This window comes from Chelon labrosus (genome assembly GCF_963514085.1).
Source record: "Chelon labrosus genome assembly, chromosome: 5".
Classification (NCBI taxonomy): Eukaryota; Metazoa; Chordata; class Actinopteri; order Mugiliformes; family Mugilidae; genus Chelon; species Chelon labrosus.
This window is the reverse complement of record NC_140341.1, coordinates 29,934,250-29,956,874: the sequence shown is the minus strand read 5'-3', so window position 1 is coordinate 29,956,874 and position 22,625 is coordinate 29,934,250. Positions and strand designations below refer to the sequence as shown.

At 39.6% G+C, this 22,625-nt stretch overlaps 2 protein-coding genes across 5 annotated transcripts; both read right to left on the bottom strand.

The window, feature by feature from the left end:
* Positions 1-23: 23 nt before the first annotated feature.
* plcd4b (phospholipase C, delta 4b) lies at positions 24-13,165 on the bottom strand. 4 transcript variants are annotated; one of them, XM_084545164.1, is made up of 16 exons: positions 13,022-13,163; positions 11,225-11,275; positions 10,877-11,035; positions 10,244-10,472; positions 9,876-10,005; positions 9,327-9,558; positions 8,622-8,823; positions 8,223-8,367; positions 7,287-7,439; positions 4,565-4,729; positions 3,210-3,360; positions 2,910-3,026; positions 2,027-2,205; positions 1,727-1,859; positions 1,457-1,606; positions 24-951 (listed from the first exon to the last, which is right to left on the bottom strand). In XM_084545164.1, the coding sequence occupies exons 2-16, from the start codon at positions 11,241-11,243 to the stop codon at positions 860-862; spliced, it is 2,256 nt and encodes a 751-aa protein (XP_084401290.1). In that variant the 5' UTR covers positions 11,244-11,275; positions 13,022-13,163; the 3' UTR covers positions 24-859. The 4 variants fall into 4 exon arrangements, with proteins under 4 accessions (XP_084401290.1, XP_084401292.1, XP_084401291.1 ...); XM_084545166.1 differs by having other exon boundaries at positions 11,225-11,278; positions 13,022-13,162; XM_084545165.1 differs by lacking the exon at positions 13,022-13,163 and adding an exon at positions 11,466-13,007.
* Positions 13,166-14,403: 1,238 nt separating this feature from the next.
* LOC311488363 (CCR4-NOT transcription complex subunit 9-like) lies at positions 14,404-22,609 on the bottom strand. Its single transcript, XM_084545012.1, has 8 exons — positions 22,250-22,609; positions 21,595-21,780; positions 21,330-21,445; positions 20,847-20,956; positions 20,627-20,736; positions 20,382-20,480; positions 20,178-20,269; positions 14,404-17,803 (listed from the first exon to the last, which is right to left on the bottom strand). The coding sequence occupies exons 1-8, from the start codon at positions 22,265-22,267 to the stop codon at positions 17,635-17,637; spliced, it is 900 nt and encodes a 299-aa protein (XP_084401138.1). The 5' UTR covers positions 22,268-22,609; the 3' UTR covers positions 14,404-17,634.
* Between the last annotated feature and the right edge of the window lie 16 nt (positions 22,610-22,625).

Sequence of the window (22,625 nt, the reverse complement as noted above, 5' to 3'; positions counted from 1 at the left end):
ATAAATACTCACACAGACACCTGCTCTTTTGAGATTCACTTTTATTATAGAATTTTCTCAATTAGTCATTTCAGGTGGCAGTGGCTTTAATGTTGTGTTTGATTGGCGCATTTGTCATTTGACTTTATGGTTCTGCAAAAGCTAAATAAAAAATAGAGAATGTAATATACGATGAATGAGCCAGACGTGTGTATGAATTTTACGCATTGCCGCTGAACCTTTCAAAAAGTGTATTGACAAGCCTATATTCACATACATCTACATTTCACACAACATAACCTTGTAAATTTTAACATCCGTATGAGATGACTCATTTAAGCAGGCACTTTGCAGCTTTACTGCACATTAACCAACACGATGCAGAGCTTTGAGTATAGTTCTAGATTTGCAATACTGACAATTGGCCACCTTGTCACATCATTTGACTTTGCGAACAGCAGACCTTCAGTAAAATGGTACAAATATTTATTCTGGACATGCAGTAATCTTTCATGTTCTTTTACTATAAATATTAAAAGCTTTCAAGAAGTACTTCCATAATTGTCTGTAATGTAAAATTTCAGATGTTAGGTATAAGTGCTGGCAGACATGTTGCCTTAAATATTGGGTTTTTTTTTTTAAATACTTGTGGTAGTGGTTTCATTTCTTGGTGTAAAATTGGTCTTAAAGGAGACTACTTTGCAATTGCCAACAAGTTGATCAGTCAATTTGCTTCCTTCTTTTATAGAACTCCCAACACCTTTGTTCCTGATGTAACTTCAGTGAGACAGATGCCCAATCTAACATTAAAGTACTGATGTGTGCTGTTCACAGTCCTCGTCAGGTTGAGGAAACACTGTCATCATCTTCCTCTGATTCTTCATGTCATCTCTGAAATGTTGATGTTAACAAAGAGTGAAGAAGGAGGGATGGCAGTTCCATCTTTAGAGAGCAGATGTATGTGACGGTATCCTGAAGAGAAGAAGATGATTAAGGTTGCAATTAGGGCGGCAACGACTCGTTGGCGTTGTTGATTATGTCGACCACTTAAATACGTCTATTGCATAAAATACGTCAAGGCTTCGCAATGTTTACTAAAAAAGTCCTGGTGTTAAGGTGTTACAGCAGCAGGGTACAATTGTGTAAAATACAAAAAATAGAGTAAGGTAAGACAAAAGAAACAGTATAAAAGTAAAAATGTTAAAGGTACATATTGTATTACATTAGAACATTGGCATTTACTAAATGTCAAAACTGAGGCAGTTCATTGAACAGAGACAAGACTCTTGAAAGACGCTTCTTGTTGTTAATACTTTTATCCAGTAGAGTGCAGTAATACGACAAGTACTTTCAGTTAGATCACTGTTGTGCTGAGTAAGTACTGAGGTCACTAGAATTGGACACAACCTAAGATATTACCTCGATGTTTATTGGCTATCATACTGCTGTGAGCTGAGGCTTTGTGTGCTTTGCTCACCTGCTTGGATGCACATAAAGGGAAGAGTGAACTGCCCGATGAAGTCATTCCTGGATGCCTTGTCGTAGTCCTCCACTACAAAGCGAACCAGTGCCAGCTCAGGGTTGTGGATAACAAAATTCAGAGTTTCATTCCACACTGGGTTAAAACCTGCAGGTAGAGAGTGAATATGACCAACTGGGGCTAATAACTTTTTTTTTATTTGTTCACACGCTGGCTGTCATGTCATCAAAAGCATCTACTATATGTAAAGAAAAAAAATACTGTCACCATTGTTGTTGATGTGACTGGTCTCTTCCTTGGCCTGGTCCTGTGGTACTCCATAGATCTCCACTCTGACCAGTGGGTCTACAATAGAGCCTTCTTTCTGATTCACCTTTGGAAGCTGCTGCCCACTTATCACCTAATAAACACACAAAAATATTTGCATATGAGATACAGAACTCCTTTTACGTTCCCTTTCTCTTGTTTTCTGAGACTACATGCTGGCATTTAAATTATTTTACACACAGGCAGTAGTAAGTGTCCATTGCAACCACAAACCCACTAGACTTGCATGTAGTTTTGAACCTGAATGGATAAGCGGAGAGGTTTGTAGCCTTGCAGCTCCTCAGGTTTCTCTGGACTGAACTGAGTGTTGCCATCTCTCATGAAGTCAGGCTTGAGGACATAGCCACAGCAGCCGTTCTGTCTGAACAGCCCATCATTCAGATCCATTTCCAGACCGGCTGTCTGGAAGTTCAGAGCCACTATAGAAAAGAGATAAGAACGGAAATAATGCAATTCATGGTGTGTTTTGATTTTGTTTGTTTGTACTATGTCTGGCTGGATCATACTTTTTCCCAGAAGACACAGACTGCAGCCTGCACCCTTTTCTGATTGTCATCCCCTCTCTCTCACCCATTACTTCCTGTCTCTATCCACTTACAACTATCAAATAGAGGCACAGATGGCCAGAAAATAACAAAAAACAAAGCAAAACTGGTAGAGCACCAATATTAACCCAAGTGACAGGAAGCATCTGTCCTATCAAATCCTTCCAACCCATCAGGGTGATGTTCTGTGTCTGACCCTCATCTTTAATCTTCTTGCAGTAAAAGTTGGCCTGGCAGAGATGCTCTGCACAAAAACATTTACTCCTCAATGTCCTGTCACAAATGAAATGGTACAGGTATGTGCAGTGCCCATTTCACTGTGGTCATTTGAGAAACTTTTGATTCAGATCGATCTTATTTCCATTCTCAAATTGCAACATTCGACATCTACGTATGTGTAACAGATGATGATATAGCTTTGGCCAAGTACAATATGATTGCAATGTTGCTGATTCAGTTACTGGTGTGGGGAGGTTGTTTTGCTGTGCGTACTCATCCTCGGGTGTGCTTTTCTATCAAAGATTCTGTAACAAGCTGAAACAGTTTGACAAACCAGTAGAGGGCGATCTTAAACTCACCTATCTGGCAGCCAACATTCCACATCTCCTGCGGGTTATAGTTGGAGGAGTCTGTCCTGAGGCCGCCAGGGTAGATCCTGCTCAGCTGCCTTGTGTTGTACTGCACAAAATCTGCCCCTGAAGAAAGGTGTGAGGATATTACATGCAATGTATCTCTACTGCATAAACAAGGAGAAATCCACCTGTAACTCTAAATGCACCTGGAAATATTATAACACAAACATGGATAACATATTCAGTAGTTATATCAACTATATTATTTTATCAGCAGGAAAATCAACTCCTACGTGTTTATGGTACCTGCTTCCTTTGCAAGCTTCTTTGCTTTGGATTCAGAGAAGGAGGAGATCTCATAGCATTTGGCGTGTGAACGGGCATGCTCAAAACCATGGAAGTGCACACTCTTGCAGTACACCACCAAGTCTGAAAGCTCCCTGGACAGTTTGGATTTCTGCAAAGGTGGTAGGGGTCGGGGGTAGGGGTGTTACATGAAAATATTTCAATCAAGTGTAAGAAAGAAAACAGTAATGAGAGACCACTATTTTGTTCTACATTTAAATAACACAGCAAATAATTACATGAGTGGTACATTTTCCTTAAAGTCATACATGCTGACGGAACTTGCAATTAGTCCTGAACAGATAATACTCTTCACTTATAGAAAGTGGGAATGATGCCATCACATGAAAATGTTACTATAAGTAAGTTACAATATAAGATCAGAAAATTAGTTCAAATTAGCTATCATGTGTGCAGTATCTGACGAAATATTGTGGAAACTTAATATGATTTATGATTTGGTATTGGGAGGTTTATGTGGTAGGTTCACACTGAAACTGGGGTGTTTTTTGAAAATACATCCATATGTGGATATAGTGCAGTATATTAGTAATTTTGTTTACTTGTACGACATCATACTACATAGTAATGATTACTTTATTGCAGCTGTACACAACAATCTGAAAATTTGACACTAACTTTTGTTTAGTTGCATATTTTACCCTGCAAGTATTATTTAATTACTGCCCTTAAGTTCACATTTGTTTAATTATTAAAATGCCACATTGAGAGTTGTCTTTAATATTTACTCACATAAAATATAAAGGATTACAAGGATTTACAAAAGTAAAAATTAAGAAGTAACATTGCTTAATGAAAATTAAAAAAAATCTGGGTAACATGATTAGAATTTATATCTCTCTGCCTCATCAACTCTATTGCAATTATTAAAGCCACAAATGTGGCCTGTTAAACTCTCACTGCACACCAGGGAAATGCCCTCTATCCATATCTATACAAGTGTGAAAATAAAGAGTGCAGTTTTCGATATTTTGCACGTAATCTAACTGAGAAGAACATTGGATGCTGTTTCTCACTTGAGGATCCTGGTCCCCCGCCTTTTAAATATCTGTTTCCTGTTTCTTTTCACTATCTCCCTTTCTTTTACTCCAGTCTCGCCTCAGTGTCTCTTATGGCCCAACCCAGTTTCCTGTCTCTCTTTATTATCAAGTGCCATTCACTCCTGTCTTACCTTAACTCCTCTGGTGTTGTTGAAGGTCTCTGCTTTCTATCTTTATTCACTCACACTCAGTGGTAAACTAAAGAAGAGTACTAAATCAGGTTACTGCATGATCTCCAAGCATAGTTACATGTACCTTGCCATTCTTTTTTCCAGCAGGTGGATCTTCTGTAGAAGGGCTCTCAGCATCACCATTGGCCATCTCTTCTTCATCACTGACTTCATCTGTCAGGGTTTCATCAAGACAATCTTCCAGACCACCAATCTTCTTGGCTTTCAGCAAAATCTTCCCCTTCAGTTCCTGTAATTAAAACCCATGTAATTATGAAATTAATATGTCCACACTCTTTATGTAACATCTGCTTGTTCATTTTTCCTGGCAATGTGATGGCATGTATAATGGATGATTGAATGAAAAATTGTCTTCAATACCCAGACTACACATGAAGACGTTCCATCTTCTTGCACTTTGTTGTCTCCTAACTAAATGCGGAATGCAACACTATTTAAATGGCTAAAACCTCAGTGGAATTCATAATAGCATCTATCTGCCATTACTTCAAGTTAGCATTGATTGCCCTAAGTGCTCTGATGGAAAATAGTTTGGAAGTTATACTAGTGCTTTTAGGATTAGTGCACGATGGACAACAATGCAAAGACTGACAATAAATTTTTAAAATGTGAGTTCTTAATGACACCAAAGTTTCCCTCAAATTGGTCAAACCACCATGAAAGAGACATCCCGTGGTCATGGAAAAGATGTTAGTCTGTTTGAGAAGGGTCACATTATTGGCATGCATCAAGCAGAGAAAACATCTAAGGAGATTGGAGAAACTATTAAAATTGGGTTAAGAACTGTCCAACGCATTATTAAAAACTGGAAGGATAGTGGAGAACCATCGTCTTCGAGAAAGAAATGTGGTTGGAAAAAAATCCTGATTGATCGTGATCATGTAAACGTTTGGTGAAATCAAATGGAAGAAAAACAACAGTAGAACTCAGGGCTATGTTTAATAGTGAAAGTAAGAGCATTTCCACATGTACAATGTGAAGCAAAGTCAAGGGATTGGGACTGAACAGCTGTGTAGCCTTAAGAAAACCACTAATCAGAGAGGCTAACTGGAAAAAAAGGCTTCAGTTTACTATGGAGCATAAAGGTTGGACTCTGGAGCAATGGAAGAAGGTCATGTGGTCTGATGAGTCCAGATTTACCCTGTTCCAGAGTGATCAGGGTAAGAAGAGAGGCAGATGAAGTGATGAACCCATCATGCCTAGTGTCTACTGTACAAGCCTGTGGGGGCAGTGCTATGATCTGGGGTTGCTGCAGTTGCTCAGGTCTAGGTTCAGCAACATTATGTACCCAAAGAATGAGGTCAGCTGACTACCTGAATATACTGAATGACCAGGTTATTCCATCAGTGGATTTCTACCCTGATGGCATGGGCATATTCCAAGATGACAATGACATGATTCATGGGGCTCACAATGTGAAAGAGTGGTTCAGGGAGTATGAGACATTATTTTCACACATGGATTGGCCACCACAGAGTCCAGACCTTAACCCCATTGAGAATCTTTGGGATGTGCTGGAGAAGGCTTTGAGCAGTGGTCAGTCTCTCCCATCATTAATACAAGATCTGGTGAAAAATTAATGCAACACTGGATGGAAATAAATCTTGTGACACTGTCTTGTGAAACAATGCCACAGCGAATGCGTGCTGTAATCAAAACTAAAGGCGGTCCAACGACATTTTTTTTGGTTTCGACATTTTTTTTTTTTTGGCCAGGCAGTGTATTTTGAGCCTCTCCATAAACCAAAACCACGGTGACACTAAATGAAAAGTTCAAAGAGACTGACCGAAGCGATAAGGATTCATGCTTTGGAGACCACAAATATTCCTATGTCATCATTCTGTGGTTGTTCTTCTGGGAAAATACTGTATTCAATTGTCCTGCCTTCTGCTGGATGGATTAACATGTTATCTGGTGCACTTGACTGTGGATTTTGATGATTCCCTGACCTTTCAAAAATGTCTTCGGTACATTTGTTTTTTTATTAAAAACAGCATTACAACCTCACATTGGAGTGGCTGTAGTTGAACATTTTTTTTTGTTTGTTTTTTTTCATTTTACAATATAATGTCAGGTACAGGAAGGAACACATCACACAGTACGTCATACGAAATCTAATTTGACATCCACAGTCAGACTACAGTGATGGACTCAACTCTTACCAGAATTAATTACGATTACTTAGTCAACGATGAATGACTGAACAGCTCTATGAATGTGGGAAAGTGTCAGATATGCAAAACTGAGACACACAATGACTAGTAACATCTCAGCCAATGGTTCTCCCTTTTAAAAGGCCAATTGGGAATTCAAAATTACCAGTAATGTTCATTATTTACTGATACAACACAGTATTTGACAGTGAATATGCAGTGGGAAGCAACACTTTAAAAGTCCCCATGATCCACATGTTTACGTGTTTTCTGTAAAAACAAGAAGCTGCTGCTTAACTCTGCTAACCCCTTACCCTGTGCAGTCACCCTCCACACATGTTCAAGCCAAGAAATGCTGCTGGTGAAAGAGAGAAGCAGGGGCAGGGAGTTACGTAAAAATTTGAGAAAGTGTTCATTGGATTCTAAATTAGTGCACGCCCTGAATGAGTCATCAACCTTTTCAAATTATTTTCCAGGAAATGACAAACTCTTACATACCCATAAAAATACCTACAAAAAGTTAGGCCAGACACTGGCATATCGGATATGCCCCTTAAGTTAGGTTAAAAGGAAAAAGAAACAATCCCTGGGTGTGTTCCCTTGCACATTTGACAAAAAATAACTGATTCTGACCTGTGGAGAAGGAAGTTGCTGAGGGATATGTCCTTCCAGCAGGGTGCTCTGTATCATGTCACCCAAGATTTGGCTAAGGTGCTGGGCCATGACTGCCTGCTGCTCCACGCCACAGTGATTTTCAAGGGAGAGGATGACAGGGAAGTCCGACACCTATCAAACAGGGAACAATATTCTTAAAAAGTACACATGGTTATTTTGCCCTTTTTCCTACATTCAATATGTAAGATTCAAGATTCTTTATTGTCATGTACTATGTAACAATGAAGCTTCATCACCAGTACCAACTCAACGTCTGAAGAAAAATAGAATAAATAGCGGAATTAAAAAATATGTTACAAAATAAAATAAAATATATAGAATAGGATAAACACTGGATAAACGCAGAATGGTGCATGTGTGTGTAAAAAAACTATGTTGTAATTCCCATTAAGACTATGTTTCCATAATCCTGCTAAATATATCTTCCCAAAGTTGGGTATGTGAGTTTGTGTGGGATAAAACAGAGAAGTGTTCCATGTGGTTCAGTCTACAGGGGTATATTCTAATTTAGAGACGGGGAACGTTACCTACTGCGACTGGGCTTGTCAGACAGACGCAGACAGTGTGGTGTATGCAAATTACATCTGCACTCAAATGTTGGCATTTCAGTTACAAAACACATTTTTTTGTTAATTACTGTCAGTGGTGTGTAGCCATGCTGATTGTTTAGGGTTTCTGTTGTGAGGCCACTCCAATACATTAGAAGTTAAGGGAATTTCATTAGTGGTCTGTGGTTTATCCAAATTAGCCATGTCCCAACAACACTGTTTGTTCTGTTACAGCACAAGTGGGAACGAGTGGCGGTTACTTTAAAATCAAATTGATTCTGGTAAGACATAATGAGATGGTTACTGGTAGATGGAAGTGACAAAATCTGTGTGTTTGTGTACTCACTTTGAAAGCATATTCTTTGAGTGTTGAAACAACATCTTTGAAGAGGATTTTTGAAGTCAAAGTGTGCCCATGATATACAACCGGCTCCCCATCACTGCCATCCCAGCAGTCCACCTCTACGCAACGACAGCCTCTCTTCAGGGCCCTGCAGACACATGCAAGTCATGACCATTCCATGTTTCTTTCAAAGTAAACAATTTAAACAATTTCCTTGAAGGATTAACAAAGTATTCTTGAATACATGAATTTACAACTAAAGCTTAGACTTTCTCAAAAATCCTTCACTGGTATTGTCTAATCTCTCTGGCTACCATTTCATTGTCCTATTATCCAGCTATGTATGAAGTATTTTCAAACACACTTTCTGGTGTCAATGCTCTGTGTGTGTCGTTTCCTCACTGGATGTATGCCTCCAGGCTGCTCTGTCCCCGCAGCTGGTCCTCCAGCAGGTAGGTGTTGTGTGAAGAGGAGATGAAGTAGTGGCTGAGCGGATGGCTCATGTCCTGATGAAGATCTTGACGCTCGGGCTTAAATATGGAGCCCTCCTGGGAGCACAGGTATATTTGGAAGCCATCCAAAGACATGGCGCCTTGCTTCACGGCTGCACACGTGTTATGTAAAAGATGGAGTGGGCACAAGAGCACAGTCTACCTATTAATATGCTAAAACATATCACAATTTACAGAATAATAATTTAATATATATTATAATTCAGAACAAATATAAACTACATGATGTTTATTCTCAATTACATTACCTTTCCTCTGTGTATTTCAGCCCTGTTTATATAGTATTTACACACATATTAATAGCAGTTGTTTTGTGAAAGACTTAAGGATTTCACTGTTAGCATAGTGATGCTCATATTTAGCTCAAATGATGATCGAATATGGTGGTAGCCTTGTTGGTATACAAGTACAAAGTAAAACAGTACAGAACCTAAAACTCAAATTCACCTCTGGTTCATAAAGATAATCTTTTAGGCTGTCAGTGCTACTGCACAGATATCAGTGTACAGATTATTTTACCTTGTGTCTGCATTCAATAACGTTTTCTCCATGTCCAGTAAAAATCTGCACTGCTGTCGCTCACAGCCACCATTACCTGTCTCAGATGGTTCATAGCGGTCGATCAGCTCCTGGGCATGCTTGGCACTCTGCTCTCCCTCGTGTTGCTCCATCCTCAAAAAGCTCACCAGTTCCTCCAGCATTAACTTCTCTCCGTCTCCAGAGTAGTCCTGGAACACCTTCCACACTTCATCCCTCTGAGTGAGGATCTTGTAGAAATGGACAAACTGCTCGATTTCCAAAGAGCCGCTGTCTGACTTGTCGGCCATCTGTGGTTGGATAAAGGAAGTGACTTGAAGTTCTTGCATGTTTAAAACAAGCTTGATACATTTTATAGAAATATACTAGTCTTTCATTTCAGTATTTGATCTTATATTGAAGGGATGGATTCTTGTTCTTTTAAAGTTCAGCAAATTGCAAAATGAAATTAAACATACGGTGACAACAAATCTGTTTTTAGAGGCTGTCTCAAGAAAACCAGAAACTCTTTAGTGGTTAATATGTCTATAATATCAGTGATCTTGAGTCTGTTAACTTCAGCCTTATCACTATCTCTGCCTTACATTTTTTACCCTCAGACTCTTACTGTGAAGAGATGAAGAGCATGTTCTTCATTCATTTCGACGTTCATCATCTTCAGCAGCTTCTTCACTTCTTTGAAATTCATCTTCCCGTCTTTGTTTTTGTCAGCTTTTTGAAACCAGTCCCAGACCCACCTGAGAAGATGCTATAGGAAACTCCAGTTCAGATTTGTTGTTTTGAATAAAAACTCACATTCAAAGAACTTTATTCAATGCTAATATTACCAGTAACTCAAAAGTCAAAAACCGTTTCCACTGGGAGACTATTGTTTAAAAAAGAAAAGGGATAAGCTGATATCAGGCAACGCCAGAATAAACACTGCTGTTTTTCATTAAATTCCTAACTCGGTTACCCTCTACAGTCAAAGGATATTGGTCTAGCCTCTCCTTCTCATCCATCGTTTGAGCTTTGTGAATCAGCTTGCGCACACCCTGGATCCAGGCCTGGGCCTCCCTTGGGGACTCAGCCACGAGGTCCAGGTTGCCTTGGCGACCGTGAAACACCAAGGTGAAGCAAAGGTCAGTGGGGAACTCCTCAGCAATGCTCTGCAGGACCTCCGACTGATGGCCCTCACGCACTGCTTCCACCTCGGTCACTGAAACTGAGGAATGAGGGACATTTAGCCAAGAATAGAGCAATTCCTCGATTCCCTTTTTACATTTTACTGGCTAAATTGTAAAAATCTTGAATCTTAAAAGATTTTTGTATCATTGGATTATAGTTACAGTTGCAAAAATTACCCTAACCCTAACCCTTATGGGTTATGCAACAAAGGTCCCTGACAGGGAATGCTGTGGGAATGTGGTGACCACATAATCATTAGACCACCGGGGCAGGCCTTATTCATATTTCTAAGTTGTAAATTGACCCCAAGGAAACTGAAACTAATTAACAACATGGACTGGCTATCTGTCTCCTCCCTGTTTGAGATTAACAGGGGGGAGCATAATGTATATAATGTATAATAACAAAGTTACAGTATGTACTACATGCTTCTGCACTCACAGGTGGAGTGGCCTCTGCCTGCCCATCTGGACTTGTACCAGATTGTCAGTCCGTCCTCCAGAAGGCGAAAATGCCGCTGCTTCTTCCAGGAGCGGGACTTGACTTTCCTCAGAGTCGACCCTGCCATCATTACCTTGACATCTGGATCATCTTGTATACCTGTGCAAAGGTCATGAGCCTGTTATACCCCAGTTACTACACCACGAGAGCAATGGTATACAACTGGTTCACGTTAATCAGTTCTCCAACACTCAATTCAAAGTTCCTTAGACCGTAAATCTCCAAGCATATTTTAAAATCACCACGTTATGCAACAGCATTTAGTCTGAGTGAATAACATTTACTCACGTGAGCCTTCAGGATCCATTTCTGTTATTGACGCATGCCAGTGGAAATATGCTGCTAAAAAGATGCAGATGTCAGTAGACTGTTCCAGATACTACATCCAGACTGAAAAGATTTTGCAAAAGCTGTATGTTTATACCACTGCCTCATAAGCCATCTGAAAACAAAGGTTTTTGTCAGTGGTGAACAGATCACCAAGTGCAAACATGAGAGCAGTAGTTAAGGAAAGACTTTATTGCTTCACCTTGGGCTTACAGGATTTCCCTCCCGATCCAGGAATGTGAAACGCCCAGAGATCACATTAAATAATCATCCATTCTGTTGTGATATGGTATAGCTCAGCAGCAGGATGGTGAGGTGAATGATTGTCATTTTTGACTGTAAGTTTTGGGAAGAACTGTAAGTTCTCATTCTTATGTTAGTAGGTATTTGCTAAGATGAAATGAGTCTGAGCAAAACGCTGACTCTTCTGTCATCATCTCCTGCAGCACTGTGCACAGATCCTAAAATTACCATCACAATCTGTGGTTGTCTGTAGGACTATATTGTTGATCTACCTTCCTGGACAATTTCAAGAAACACACGTCAGCACTGAACCGTTGATCCAGCCATGGCATTAATCATCACGCTTTCATTAGCTGAAAGCAGAGAGCCTAGTACATGGCATCACATGCAGGAAAATCACACAGACTCAGCAGTCTGTGTCTCAGCCTGCTCTGGCAGAAACCAGGAGTAGAGTGATAGCTCTCCTATGTGTGATTTTAATTCAATCTCTCCAAGATGGTGATTTCCAAAATGCAGAGCTGCTGCTTGTTAGTGAAAGCTGATAGTCTCCTAATATCTCTGTCGTTCACTGATAAACGTGGATCAAACAGTTCTGGAGAGGAAAGCTGCTATAGCTGTAGTCCTGTGTGACCACTATCCTTTCCCTTCATTGTCTTCTGAAACAACAAGATCTAATCTCGTGTTCTCCTTCTTGTACATCCCCTTGGGTCAGCCCCCTGCTGGCAAGCTTATGAGAGTTCTCACCACAGTATGACTGATGTGACGCAAAGAATGCATTCTCAGTTGCTTCCCAGTTGAATATCACACTCCTACCGAGAAAACAGACTGACGGTGACAGTGAGGCTTATTTTCCACAGCTATTTGCTCCAAAAACTAATGTCTGCTTCAATGTTTTGCAGCAGAGCCACGTCAAAGACAGTTTTATTTTCCGTCCCACATTTCCAGCTTCTACTGCTGGAAGTTCAACACACCCTCCCTCAGACTTCACATCCATTCTTTGAAGCTGTGATTAGGTCCAGTCATACTGTTTTATTTTGAGGGTGATGAGTCACACACGGTCACTCCACTCGGGAGTTCACTAACCACATACGGACACACAAACAGACATGACTCAGGGGGATATCTGACAGGATGGAAATTGAGAATAAACAACTCTGTAATGTCACAAGTTTTGACTTTTAGCTTCTGTGCATGTGTGTAGTTTCAGTTTAAATCAGTTTCTTAAGAATGTTCTTTGTGGTGGGATTTGTGCACAGGATGTATTTGCCCATGACTGCCCTTATCCTGCACGCAATTATGTGAGGAATTCAACAAACAAGTACATAGACAGTGCCAGACCAATACAATCCATATATAACTCTAGCCGCTGTGGGGGAGGGACAGTTGTGCACAGTAAATTAGAACCAGAGGCAGAACTATTAAAGCATCACTTCAGCAAAGTCTGCATGCAACTGCAACTAAAAGATGAAGGACTTAGTTTGGATTTGAATCTGATAGAGAAAAAGAGATATTTACCAAAAGTACAGATGTCCTCAGGGATAATATAAGTCAGATGTCCAGAGGTGTGTGTAGGAGTAGGGAGGGTCCAGGGAGGTGTGGACGCTGTCTCTGTGCTCCGAGATCCAGATTCAGCGAAAGTCCTAGGACTGTTAGCTGAGCTCAGAGCCTTTGAAAGACTGGGAGTGTCTGAAGGAAAATCTGGCCCAGCCTCTCTCCTCCCATCTCTGGAGTCTCGCTGCTGCGTCTGAGAAACCTGATTCCCTAGTCACTGCTGTGCTCCGCTGCTCTTACTCACCCCCTCCGCACCAGCCTTCCTTCCTTTCCTACCACTCCCTCTCTCCAACGTCAGCGGACCCCTGGCTGCATCTTGGAAATGTCTTTCTCATCAGTCTGCTGCACCTTGTTCTCTCTCATCCTCCCCTGTGATTGTGGATGCTCTGCAGGACTCAGAGTGACTCTCAAGTTTGTGTATCGGAACTGATAACAGGCAACACAATCGTGGGAAAAGGTCACATGTGGAACAAAGCCAAATCCTAAAATTATGGAAAATACTGTTATGAAATAAATAATATTCAGTCATCACAAGGTCAAGGTGAACCCAGTGGTCCATTCTCCTTTTCAGATAAGACATCGACTCCAAACAATACAGTTTGGCTGTATGCCACATATTGCATTGCAGAATGGTAGACAGTGATGCAGTTTTTACTTTAATGCCCATTCTATGTGCAGTATATTTGTCCAATGTACAATGCATAAATCCCAAACTGCAATGAAAAAATGTAAGACACTATTCCCTCATTCCCAACACAGTCGAACTAATGTACTCTTCCATTTGCAAGGCTTCCAAGGCACAGCCTATAATGACTTTAGCTATTGTAGCTGCCTTCCTCATAAAAGGTAAACACACAAAAAAGAAATACACAGTGCATACTTAGGGACATCCCAAGGGAGAAGATTTGCCCAAATGGAAGGCATGCGCGCAGGTGTTTAAGTGATGCATGATGTCCATCTCAGTCATTGAGGCTAATGGAACCTACGGGGGCAACAATCTGTTAATGTACCGGTAAAAGGAAATGAAGGCTCATTAGTGAAGTCTGTGATGCTGGTAGAGGTAGCACTCAGCAAATACAGGTGAGCAACTTTTTCATCTGACTGACAAAGAATGAACCCCTAAAAATATCTTGGACCGCAGACTGCAGTTGAGACTTCCTCTTGAAAAACACTGACGTTACGACTGCATCACTAGTTGAACCAATCAGTTGAAACAAATCTGATGAATCATTACAGTTTCAAAGATAAAAAAAAAATAAATAAATCAAGTGACAAAAATGTGCACGTACATTTCTTTAGATTAGAATCCATCATTTTATTTCATTTAAAAAAGGGAAATTGTTGGGTTACAGAAGCATCACAAGCAAAATAATACATGACCTATGGGGAACATACAGTAACTGATAGGGTCAGTCTTACTAAGATGGTGCTGAAAAACCCTCTGCGTCAATCTAGAGTTACAACAAACTATTAATCTATTGTTTTTTTTTTTTTTATTAATCTTAAATTGTGTTGTTCGTGTTGCACATGTTTTAACTTCAGCTTGCATTCTTTGTTATTGTAAATGCATTTGTATTATTTATCTGCAAAGGGTTGCTTACACCCACTTAGAAAGTGACAAACTGAAATCTGTCATTTTGTTTTGTAGATCTATATGTGCATACATAAACGGTTTACAACTTGCAACTGGAAAGCACTGTTGCCCTGCTAGCAATTAGCATCCACACTTTACCGAGTTGTTGTCTGAAACAAAACAGCACACAACATTTGTAGTGTAGGCTTAATCAAAATGATATCTGGGTGCCAGACAGGAGAGTAAATTATTTTGTCAACCTGTCAATCTCAAACTTGGGGGATTCCTAATTTATAAAGTTAGCCTGGTTAACTCAGTATCTGTGTTACATGGCATAAACAAAAAGAAAACACCACCAGTTTCAATCTAGCTCCATAAATTAAATAAGCTGTATTTAAATCATATAAATCAACAACAAATTAATATGCCATGCCATTAGAAACAAACATTTTCCCAAAGGTCATAAATGAAACAGAAATTCCCGTAAGTTCAGAATAAGGTCAAAATAACGAGCTCTACATTTAACCAATTACAATAAAAAGAAAATTGGTCACACTTTTACTTTTCAACTTCCAAAATCCAAAAATGTTATGTGAATCGGAGATGTCTGAATGTCCTTTTCAGTTTGAGGCAGTCCAGTTCAGTTCACAGTGTTTGTGGGTATGTAGGTGAATGAGAGAGGTGCGCAAGGAGGCACGAGTGTGAGAAGTCTGGAGAGTTGGCAAGATAGCAGCTGAAGGGAAGGGAAAGTCCACCATGGGGAACCAAGTCAGTCCATAAGGTCCTCACCCAATGCATAGGAAAGACTCCTGGGATTTCACTGTTAACTTTCTCCCACTACAGTTTACGTGTTTCCAGCAGATTTTGGTTAGAGTTCTTTCTTTTCTTTGAAATAATTGTTTAATTTCCTAGCTAGAAGCTAGATTTACCCTTAGTCATCTTTTTGTTGTCACTCTCACACCTCTGTCTGCTTTCTTCCATGCTGCTTTGGTTGTTTTATTTTCCTCAGGTGTGTCCAGTTTATCTCCTCCCTTCACTCTTTATTTTCTGTCAAAGTGAAAAGGATTGGTTGGTCTATAGTCCTGTGTCTCTGCTACACACTAACCAACAATCAGACAAAACTCAATGCACCAATCCAAACTACACTGTGCTGACTTGTCTTTATAGGGTGAAATATAGAAACTGTTTAAGCATTTATTACTCTCTATTCTTCATCTGTTACCTTTCCATCAGCGGGATGAGACTTTTCTATGTAGAGTCTGCATGTTCTCCCTATGCCTATGTACTTTTTCTCAAGTTGCTGCAGCTTTCTATGGTCATGCATGTTAGATTAACTGGTGACTCTAAATTGGCTGTAGGCATGCATGTGAATAGTTGTTTGTATCCTTGTGTTAGTCCTGTGATTGATATGCCAGCTTGTCCAGGATGTACCCTACCTCGCGCTCAATGCCAGCTGACCTAGGCTCCATTCTTTCATATCATTTTTACCTGAATATCTCTGAATCATGGACATGGTGGTAAGGCACTCCAGTTAACACCGTGTCAAGTTTGCATGTGCTCTATTGTCCTCCAAGTCTAAATATGTGCTTGTATGGGTTGATTAGCAATTCTAAATTGGATGTAGATGTAATTAGTAGTGTCTCTCTCGATGCCTCTCACCCATTTCCAGCTTGGATGGGTCTTTTTTTTGTTTTGTTTTCTTAGGCATCTTAGTTGAAGTATTTGTTAGTCTCTGTCCTAAACAACTCTCCACTGGCTAGGTGAAGCTGTTTAGCGATCTGTTTAAAGCTTGCACGTTCTTCTTGGCTTTATGGAGCCCTGTAACTGATCAAATATACACATCAAGTGATTGTCCATACACGTAAAGTGGAATTGCCTGTGTGTGGCATCCCCATCACAGACTAGCAACTCATCTAGAGTGAACCCCCACCTCTGTCTGAATGCATGCTGCGATAGCAACCAGCCACCTGAACCTTACAAAAGTTAAACGGCTACACTGAACGGAGGGAGGAATCTGTTCATCTTAGAATGGCATACAAACTGGAGACTATGACTGATTTAATACTGCACACAACAAAAGACAAATATCCTTCAAAATCAATGATGGTGTTTCCAAAGAATGCAACTGACAAATTTTCGTTAGTATAAAATGTTAAAGGGGCTGATATTCCAAACTGGAAGAGATCGGTTTATTTCTGAAATACACGAGCAGCCGAGCTCCTGAGATCAAACTCAAGTCCATTTTTGCCAGAAAACACACAAAAATCAGCAGAAATACAGTACACTGTAATAATAAACTGCTGCATAGAATATCAGTGCACACATGCTTGGCAGCAGTCACACAAAGGATTGAAAGTCTTGAAACGTTTGAAGCAGGAAACAACATATGAAGTGGAATGTCACACAAAGTTAAACGGGAACACACGAGCGCTGACTGATAAGTTGGGAGGATTTACGCTGACAACCATTACCACTGACCCCAGTTGATATACAGATATATCTTATCTGAACATTCAGATAAGAATTACTTTGTGATTCTAAAAACATGCTTTAAACTTGCTGTGAGTAACCACAGTTGTTTATTTCAGTGAAGTTTACTGTTCAAATAAAGAATTACTGTTCATGTTTACTGGATGAACCCAGTTGTTGTGATAACTACACTGTACCATACCTAAAGAAATGTTTACCAACAAGTTCTAGGGAGTCTTCAAACTGCAGCAATTATCAGCCAATATATCATGAGTGGACTTAAATTATTCTAAAATATCAATATCTGAATATAATCTGAGAGCAGACTATGTCTGGGCTCTTACAAAGGTTTTTATTGTGATAACGGCTTCACGCCCAAAAGTACGCATCGTGAAAATTAACCTATACAAAAGCAAAAATATCTTCCTCTATTGTGTCCTTTATTTCAGTCTTAGCACCATATTTGGCAAAGTACACATTCTAGACAGTGAGTCCATTGGTGTTCTGTGAACCGACCAACCAACCAACCATCCCATCACTGTGGAGCCAGTGGAATGCCTCTAGCATCAGTGACTTGGCCCTCCTGCAGGTTCTTGACCAGCTGTGCCAGCCAACGCTTGGTGGTGGTGTCATCCTTCAGAACCTGGGCAAAGGTACTGTCCTTCAGCTGGTCCGGGAGACACTGGCGCAGGGCCTCTCTGGCTCTGAGGAAAGAATGCCACATTTCATAAACCAATATATTATTATGATAGATTAAAGATAAAGTACAGTTCTGTGGGTTCAAACAGCCTTTTTTTTTAAAAAAAAATCTGAGTACTCTGTACATCAATCAGCCACAACAATAAAACCACTACAGAAGAAGTAAATAACATTGACCATCTTGTGACAATGCAATGTTCTACTGGGAAACATTCGGACCTGGCATTCATGTGGATGTTACTTAGACATGTAGCACCCACCTACACCAGACCTCCAAACAGTTGGAGGCACAAATGGAGGATCTCTGGCCTATTACTACAGAGCAGTCTATACTGGAAACAAACTCTGTTGCGCAAACTGCATTCTTAACATGTATTATTGATGCATTGGCTGTAATGGACAATAGCTTAACCATCGGGCTGATAACCTACAGTGCACTCAAAATATTAATGAAAATGTTGTTTTTTCATAAATATGATTAAAAGGATATATTTACAGACATGTTTTATTTTTAAATTCACCTGTTTGATTAGAAACTATTAGGGAATCAACAGTGACTTCCAGTTTCACTAATAACAGCCACACTTCCTTCCCATTCCTCTCTCAATTTTATCAGGAGATGGATAGAAGATTAATATTTTCAATGAAAGCTTATAAGGATAATATATTAAAGACATTTTGCCAAGGTATAATAAGAGCCACAACAAACAATTGCTTATTTTTGTATTAATCTATTATTTAATGTATATATAGTTAACTTGCCACTAAATAATGAACACAACCTTTACAGTTTGTCTCTCAACCTTTTATTCATATCATTTTGTCATAATACAATATTTTAGTATTTGTTGCATATGTTTTAACTTCAGCTTGTGTTGATTGTTATTGTAAATGTATTTGTATTATTTATCTTCAAAAGGTTGCTTACACTCACTTAGACAGTGACATAAATTGAAATCTAAGTTTTGTAGGTCTACATGCACATACATAAACTGCTTACAGTCTTCACGACGACTCTCAAACACTGACCACTAACCAACAATCAGACAAAACTCATTGTAATAAACGAAAATACAGACTCTGCTTACTTGTTCTTTATAGGTTGGAAAGCATGTGGATTTTCACTGTTATATTTTTACTGTGTTTTACTGTGTTACTATATTTTAAGTGTGCAACATATTTGCTTCTTAGTGTAAATAAATCCCACACGTCTGACGAATGGATTGAGCTTTTGTGGTCATGTTCAGCATACCTGTAAGAGGAAGTCGCTCTAATTCGAACAAACGTGAACGGTGTAACATATCAACGAATTCCACTCAAACCGACGTATTTATGTAATCAGAGTTATCAATTACATTGGGCTGCATCATTGCAGCCCTGGTGGCAATATATATGGATGGTGGTGAACATTGGTAGGCACAAATAAAGCTTGCGAAGTTTGCAGAAGGCAATTAGTTGGGAGATCACTATGCTCTGTCAGACACAGTTCATTTTCTCACGGCATGATTTCGAAAGCAGACAGAGAAGAGCTGAGAAGACTTCAGTTTCTTCTTGCCCTATAAAAGCTGCTCCGATGTCTCAAAAATAAATTTAAGATGTGACTGATGATTTATTGAGAGATCGTAAAATGGGCCGTGGTTGGACATCTCATTTTGTAATAAGCATAATTGCTAGGTGACAGCTTAAACATCACTCACTAAATATGTAGACTTCATTGTCCTAATAACAGCGTCTTTGAAGGTTAATGCTAGATTTCATAAAAATGACACTTTCATAAACCTATATTTATAATTGCTTTCTAATAGTACCAGATGCATAAAGGACAAAGGCACTGATTTTAGTACAATATAAAGAGGATAACATTAAGCAAGTCTTAGCAACTGCAAGGCTCTAACCACCTAATATTTCACCATTCCCTGAAAGCGTATCATTAAAATGGCAAATTCATTTTCTGAGTGTTGCAATTAGGGGGCATAATTTAAACTGTCACAAAAGACAGATAAATCATTTAACTGACGACACTGCACGCAGTATTTATATCATGGCTCCTCCTAGTGGCAAGTGCTGATGACTGAATTCTTCCATCACATTTTCCTGGGTCATGAGGGACTGGGTACCTTGCAGCTGACTTTACACGAGCTCAACAGCCTACGAAGTTATTAGCGAGACTGAGCTGAATAACTGCAGTAAGTTGACCGACAGTGATAGAATGTTCCTCCAATTACATGCCACATTGCTGTCCCTTTTCTAGTACCGTGTCCAAAGATGGTTTTGTGCAACAAACCATCTGGCACATCAGGTTAAGAGGCTGGAGCTTAGGTTAAGAGTTAAAACCAATGGCCATATACAGTATGCTGCAGCTGCAGAACATTGCTTTACCTGAGATTATCCGAAAGGCGAAGATAGCAGCGAACAACATGTTTCAGCAGACGAGCTGATGGTTCTTTTGAGAGCTGCAGCACCATTTTTCCCTGCAAAACCAAATGACAAAATAGTCATTGTTACATATGAGATCGTATAATTTTCTCTCCAATGCAGGGAAACTACCTAATCATATCTGGACATATCTTCACAAACACTTACGAGAATCATGGCCACATGGGAGAAACGTTCGTAAGTCTGACATATATAGGCCAGCCCTGTGTCATCCAACAGTATCTTCTGTAATATGAAAGTAGCAACCTGACAAAAAAAAAAAAAGGAGAATAATGTAATTGAACGTAATTGAACTGGCATGATACATATGAGTGGTGTGTGATACAATTATTTTTCTAAAAAGAAAAACTATTAGTTAGGCTGTTTTTAAAGCAGATGCAAATGTTAAGTACCGTCTTTGAGAGTTCACTCCCTGATTCCATGATACGGAGACACAGTGGGATGATTTCAGTGGTGAGAAGGAAGTTGATTACTTCTTGTTCATCTGTTTTGACCAAGGCACCTACAGTAAAACAAAAGGCATCTTAGTACATTCATACAATTCATATGATGAAGACACAGTGGAAGTGTAGTTCAATGAACTTAATAATGTCCAAACAGATGTGAGTTTACCTATGACACCAAGGCTGGTAAGTCGCAGGTACTCAAAGGGCCTTGTTTTGCTAACAGTGTGCAGAAAGGGATAAAGGAAAAGAGGAATGTGGGCTGCAAGAAAAGCTGACCTGGTGAGGAGTGAAGAATAAAAGCACATTAATTTGTGTGATCACACATACATCATCCTATATCACAAGAACCAAGATAATTGTTTAAATGGATTTTTTACACAAGAGCAAAAGATTCAACTCCTACATTAACATGACATGCATCTACTATATCAGTAAAAAGAATTTAAAAAGAGATTTGTTTGTTGTGTATGTGGAGAATTTCTAAAGATTTCAAACTATGTCAGATGTTGTGTACACTGTCTCTGCCCTGTAGGATAAGTAGCTTAATTTTTCAATTTTTTTCTTCAGTCTGTCATCACTAGTTGTAAAAGACACAAATCAATAACCAAAATGACAACGCAATTTCTAGTTGTAATGAACATCCATTTACCGTGTCTCTGGGTGTGAGGCAACACACTGCAGAAGAGCCAAGGCATTACACACTCTGTTAGACTGATGAGCTGTGAGTGTAGGTGGGTTTATAGATGGATAGATGTTCACTATTTCCTAAAAAAGAGAAAGATATCAGTTGATTAAAGACAAGCGGTTACATTTCTAACTACTTAACTCAATTCATCAACGCCACACGGCAAGTGTCAACAGACAAGTAGCTCCCATGAGGTATGGCATAGACAGGGGTGAGCCATGGGTCATACCTGCAACAGGGCAGCAATAGTACCACACGAATGCCAGAGCATTGGCGCTAAGTCTGGCACAGACTCGCGTTTCTTGCTAAGCTCCAACAAGGCATTTTCTCTGGTCTCTGGGCTGGATAACTCATTGATCCATTGGTAAATCTTCTCTCTGTCTACCTGGGCCAGGGCTGTGACGTTAGTGACCGCCTGTAAAAACAAAGAAATATAATCAACAAGCACAATCATCATCACTATTACTGGATAAGAAGTCCCACTGAATATGATGGGTTTCTAAAAGGTTTTACATTTCTTATCATAAAAAACATGATAATGATGTAACCACCAAAATAAAAATAATCTCTGAACATATCACATACCATAACGGATATCAAGGTATAGACTGAATGTACACTTAAGCCCCAAACGATATTAAACACACATCACTGCATTTGGAGTAAATATGAATTAATGTATGTACTTAAAAAAGGCTAGCTCGAATATTTCCATTTCATCGAACTCTGTAGTTGTGACGTGCATGTTTTAATATGTTACAGAATGTGTATGATTTTGTCAAACAGTTCTGACAAACAAAAGCTACTCAAGGGGGAAACGAGAGGATAGACTGCATGTAAAGGCGGTTGGTTCCGTCACTATACAGTTGAGATTAGATACTCACGGCTCCGGTCGCCAGCATTCTCTAGATCTCTTCGGTCTTGATTTGTTGTTTGAGGCTTATTTTATCAGCTGAAATCTAGTGAAGAAGCAAACTGATGTGTCTGCAATACAACTATAACTACAAGTAGGCGTAACAAGCACACAATACGGACGGCTAGCAGTTAGCTGCTAATTGTCTTGACAAATGGAGTCCCGGGCGCGGTAGACATAGCAACAAAACTTAAGTGAGATAACGAAATAACAAAACGTCTGTCTAATTTGTGTATCTCTACAACATCTCTGAGACCTCAAAGCTGAACGCTAGTACTCGGAAAACATAATCTTATGGCGTGTTTTTGTAAGGCAATGGAGGCAACCCAGAAACACATCAGCAAAAT

Excerpts from the sequence above, each read along its gene's own strand:
- plcd4b (XM_084545164.1), bottom strand. Across the intron at positions 9,559-9,875 it reads ATGCTCTTCATCTCTTCACA|ATGGCCGACAAGTCAGACAG; the intron begins GTAAGAGTCTGA and ends ATCCAACCACAG. Across the intron at positions 952-1,456 it reads CTTTATGTGCATCCAAGCAG|GATACCGTCACATACATCTG; the intron begins GTGAGCAAAGCA and ends TCTTCTCTTCAG.
- LOC311488363 (XM_084545012.1), bottom strand. Across the intron at positions 20,481-20,626 it reads GGAGTGAACTCTCAAAGACG|GTTGCTACTTTCATATTACA; the intron begins GTACTTAACATT and ends TTTTTTTGTCAG. Across the intron at positions 17,804-20,177 it reads CGCCTTTCGGATAATCTCAG|AGCCAGAGAGGCCCTGCGCC; the intron begins GTAAAGCAATGT and ends TTCTTTCCTCAG.